Source organism: Triticum dicoccoides, chromosome 3A, assembly GCF_002162155.2.
Source record: "Triticum dicoccoides isolate Atlit2015 ecotype Zavitan chromosome 3A, WEW_v2.0, whole genome shotgun sequence".
NCBI classification, from domain to species: Eukaryota; Viridiplantae; Streptophyta; class Magnoliopsida; order Poales; family Poaceae; genus Triticum; species Triticum dicoccoides.
The window spans coordinates 685,908,459-685,913,067 of NC_041384.1; the positions used below are offsets into that span (position 1 = coordinate 685,908,459).

At 45.8% G+C, this 4,609-nt stretch overlaps 1 protein-coding gene across 1 annotated transcript; it reads left to right on the forward strand.

Annotated features, from left to right (window-relative positions):
• Positions 1 to 336: 336 nt before the first annotated feature.
• Positions 337 to 4,280, forward strand: LOC119272884. The gene is made up of 4 exons (XM_037554242.1): positions 337 to 516; positions 620 to 697; positions 831 to 981; positions 3,457 to 4,280. The coding sequence occupies exons 3-4, from the start codon at positions 898 to 900 to the stop codon at positions 3,862 to 3,864; spliced, it is 492 nt and encodes a 163-aa protein (XP_037410139.1). The 5' UTR covers positions 337 to 516; positions 620 to 697; positions 831 to 897; the 3' UTR covers positions 3,865 to 4,280.
• Positions 4,281 to 4,609: the final 329 nt, after the last annotated feature.

Sequence of the window (4,609 nt, forward strand, 5' to 3'; positions counted from 1 at the left end):
GCGGGCTGGCGGGTCGTTCTTTACCTCTCTCGTTTGCACCCAGCGGTGGTGCCTTGGCTTCAGCCGTGCCTGGCCCCATCTGTCGTCCTCGTGGGTGCACGGCGTTCTCGTCTCCGTTGTTTATGCGGGCGGCTCTCTTCGGGCCGCTGGGTAAAAGAGGTTATTCGTCCTCTGCGTGCTGCTACGCGGGTTGGCTTGACCTCGTCACGCTGCAGGTGGCCCCTTCCTGTCCTTGGTCCCAAGCGTCGGGCGACTTAAGTTTCTCTCCAGGTCTCTTTAGGAGTTACAGCGCCTGTTTCGGTCCGGGTGCGTGGTCTCCATCTGCTCGTCTCTCCCTCTGTGCCTCCCGTCTCATCCCACTTCCCCCGCCTGCGTCTCCTCGCCTCGCCCTCATCCGCTCGCCCGCCATTGTCGCTCCTCGTCGCTCGCCGTTCTCGGTCCTCGCCTGCTCATCTCGCCCTCCTCCGCTTGTTTCCGTCATGGCTCCTCGCACTGCTGCTGTTGCGTTTGGCTAGGGTGAGGTTCTTGTTCTATTTGGTTGATTTCCCGCTGCTCCCGTCATAGATTGATCTCTGCTGACTTGTTCTTGCTTTTTCCCTCTCCTTTCTCTTGTTTGCAGGGCTGCTGCGTCTGGTTTGCTCTACACTGCGTCTGGTTTGCTCTCTGCTTGTGCGTCTACTTATTCCTTCTCTGTGAGGTGAGGTCTTGCCTGCTACCCTGCCTATCATCTACTCGATGAAATGCGTGACTAGGTTTCTGCCGGCCTAGGACCGTTTCTTTGTTTTTCTGCAACATGAATGAGTGTTGGATCCGCTGTGTGATGCTTTTAGGAGGTGATTTTACAAATGTGTGGTGGTTCAAGGAGGGATCTTCAGCCTGTGGAATAAACCATAACGCATGGACGACATGGACACTGGAGCTGTTTGTGACGAGGGATCTTCAGCCTCGGCATTATCAAGGACAACAACACCTGAACCCAAGGTAACATTCTGAATCCCTATTGTAAATCATTTCTCAGAGGAAGAGGTTCATGTGAAAAGTGCAAACATTTTCCGTGAAACAACCAGCCTCCAAGAAAAGAAACTATATCTGCATACATACATCACATATCTGCATGTTGTATACCTTTCGGAAGTGGGAGGCCACTTGATCACACTTAACCCACAAAAATTTTACTAGCTTGTTGGCTATCACCCACCTAACCCTGTTGGCATTAAGTGAGGTATGGTGGGACGCCCATTATCAGTCCCACCTGCAGCCTGTGGAAAAGATCATGCGGCCTTGTGCCTGGATATACCATCCAAACATGACGCTGACAGTGGTCGAGCAACTATTTGTGTAGCCCGGGATATGTTGGGGAACGTAGTAATTTCAAAAAAATTCCTACGCACACACAAGATCATGGTGATGCATAGCAATGAGAGGGGAGAGTGTGATCTACGTACCCTTGTAGATCGACAACGGAAGTGTTTGGTTGATGTAGTCGTACGTCTCCACGGCCCGACCGATCAAGCACCGAAACTACGGCACCTCCGAGTTCTAGCACACGTTCAGCTCGATGAGGATCCACGGACTCCGATCCAGCAAAGTGTCGGGGAAGAGTTCCGTCAGCACGACGGCGTGGTGACGATCTTGATGTACTACTGTCGCAGGGCTTCGCCTAAGCACCGCTACAATATTATCGAGGACTATGATGGCAGGGGGCGCCGTACACGGCTAAGAATATGATCACGTGGATCAACTTGTGTTTCTCTGGGGTGCCCCTGCCTCCGTATATAAAGGTTCAACAGGGGGAGGCCGGCCGGCCATCATAGGGCGCGCCAGGAGGAGTCCTACTCCCTCCGGGAGTAGGACTTCTCCCCCAATCCTAGTTGGAATAGGATTCGCGAGGTGGGAAAAGAGGGAGAGAGAAGGAGGGGGTGCCGGCCCCCTCTCTCCTTGCCCTATTCGGACTAGGGGGAGGGGCGCACGGCCCAGCCCTGGCCGCCTCTCCTCTTCTTCCACTAAGGCCCACTAAGGCCCATATAGCTCCCAGGGGGTTCCGGTAACCTCCCGGTACTCCGGTAAAATCTCGATTTCACCCGGAACACTTCCGATATCCAAACATAGGCTTCCAATATATCAATCTTTATGTCTCGACCATTTCGAGACTCCTCGTCATGTCCGTAATCTCATCCGGGACTCCGAACAACCTTCGGTACATCAAAACGTATAAACCAATAACATAACTGTCATCGAAACCTTAAGCGTGCGGACCCTACGGGTTCGAGAACAATGTAGACATGACAGAGACACGTCTCCGGTCAATAACCAATAGCGGAACCTGGATGCTCATATTGGTTCCTACATATTCTATGAAGATCTTTTATCGGTCAGACCACATAACAACATACGTTGTTCCCTTTGTCATCGGTATGTTACTTGCCCGAGATTCGATCGTCGGTATCCAATACCTAGTTCAATCTCATTACCGACAAGTCTCTTTACTCGTTCCGTAATACATCATCCCGCAACTAACTCATTAGTTGCAATGCTTGCAAGGCTTAAGTGATGTGCATTACGGAGAGGGCCCAGAGATACCTCTCCGACATTCGGAGTGACAAAATGTATCCTAGCGTGTGCACACAAAATGTATCCCCTTTTACAGTTACCACTTCGATAGGATACATGCAGTTCATTATCCCTAAGTAATTTGCTACTAAAGATTTCAGATTTCAGAATGTGCCACTTTAATATCTGTTATGCGGCCTCTGTTACACATAATTTGGTCCTATAGATGTTAGGTTTCACAAAGTGCCAGCTTAATGTCTGCTGTTCAGCCTCTATTACACATGATTGAGCTTTTGCCCTTGTCTTCGATTTTGCTTTCACAGGTTCTTAGTGTTGTAAGCATTATTGTTCTACATTTTGGTTGTGCTGGTCATGCTACTCTTTTTTTCCTTGCTCTGTAGCTAAATCCTTAGTGAGAATGTTTAGGCTGAATTTTCACTTTGTACCACTTATTCCATGTGAGGCACATAGCATATTTATGTCATCCAGAAATAATAGTGTCATCTCAACTTCTATAGAAGAATCAAGCAGATGTGGCTACTGATTTTTGATGTCACCATAAATAATAGTGACATTTGTTCTGTATCCTGATTGTACTGAGTTGCTATCAATTTATTAGTTATAGAGACAAAAGAAACTTCAAAGGGTGATTTTTTTCCAATCCATGCTGTGCTTCCAACTCTGAAGACTGGAAAAAATATAATTCTCTTTGACCTCTCTTTCACTAATCCTTTAGGAAATGTTTGGAATACTTCTTCCATATTCAAATGGAATACATATAGTCAGTGACATGCTTTTGAATTCATATAGGCAGTTCATCATAGAAAATATAGTGCACTATATTTTGCGTTATACATACTGGTTTCTAATCATGATCTTTGGCATACCATTACTTTTCCTCTACAGGAAGATGACTACCTGATAGTAATTCCTTATGCCCACATATTTGACCTTATGCTAAAAGCTTTGAAGTTGCCCCCTGCAAGTTACTATCACAAGATACGTCCGGGCGGCAAGAATCATGTGACAGTTACTTTCAATTCTTCCTTGCAATTGCTTGATGGTTTGCTTGTTCCGACCTCAATATCGGGTGCAAATTTAGATGGCTATGAAGATGCAGAAGACAGTTCTGCTATCGCAGCTATTAGGTACATGGAGAATGCATATGGCAGAGAAATGAGAGACTACCACTACACCCATGTCAAGAGGCTAGAAAATGAAGTTAAGCATCTGGCCAAATGGTTAGTAGCAGCAAACAAGACAATCAAGAAGCTACGCAAAGGGTGGTACTACGCCGTCAGATATATGAATTGATATTCTACTCAAATACAAAACACAACGACTGCTCGACACTTGAGAGGGTAGGATAACACCAAAAGGGCTATGAAAGCAGCACTTGCAAGCATTGAAAAACTGACACAAAGGCTGCGCTATATTGGTATGAAGTCTGAACAGCGCCAGGAGACTACAAGAGATAGCTTTTTGTGAACTTGGGTCAATATGCGCTCACCAGGATGCTTCTAAGGTTACTAGAACAGCTACCTTTTGTTTCATATCAAGCAGCGTGTTCTATTTGTCCTTTTGGAGCACTCTAAGTAAGATATGTATTGTTTCCTTCCATTGCTGCCTCTTTGGCTAAAAGAAGTGTATCAACTTTAAATTCCATTGTTATGTCTATGGTTAAACTCAGTTTGTCATCGCTTGTTCTCTATGTAAATAACTGTCCTTCTCCTGCTATTTTCAGAAGACTACATAGTTAAACCACCTCTTTACTCTCAATGTATTGAAGTGCATGACCGTATTTACTCATGGGCACCACATCCATCTACTGATCTTTCACCAAGCATAATGCCTATTCCTTTCTTTCTAATAGCATTGTAATATTCTGTGTACCAGTACCAATCTGCCCCTAAATATCTTTATGTTCACTCTCACAATACATGCCTTACTCTGGCCCCTTACGCCATCGGCGCAACGGGTCAACTAGTATGTATAAAAAATAAACATCAATTCTTATATTTGAAAAAAAATATTAATCACGTACTTGAAAAAGTTAAAC

Bases quoted from the DNA above. Each gene is read 5' to 3' on its own strand.
- LOC119272884 (XM_037554242.1), top strand. From the start codon at position 898: ATGGACGACATGGACACTGGAGCTGTTTGTGACGAGGGATCTTCAGCC. The intron at 982-3,456 runs GTAACATTCTGA...TTTCCTCTACAG, and splicing joins CAACAACACCTGAACCCAAG to GAAGATGACTACCTGATAGT.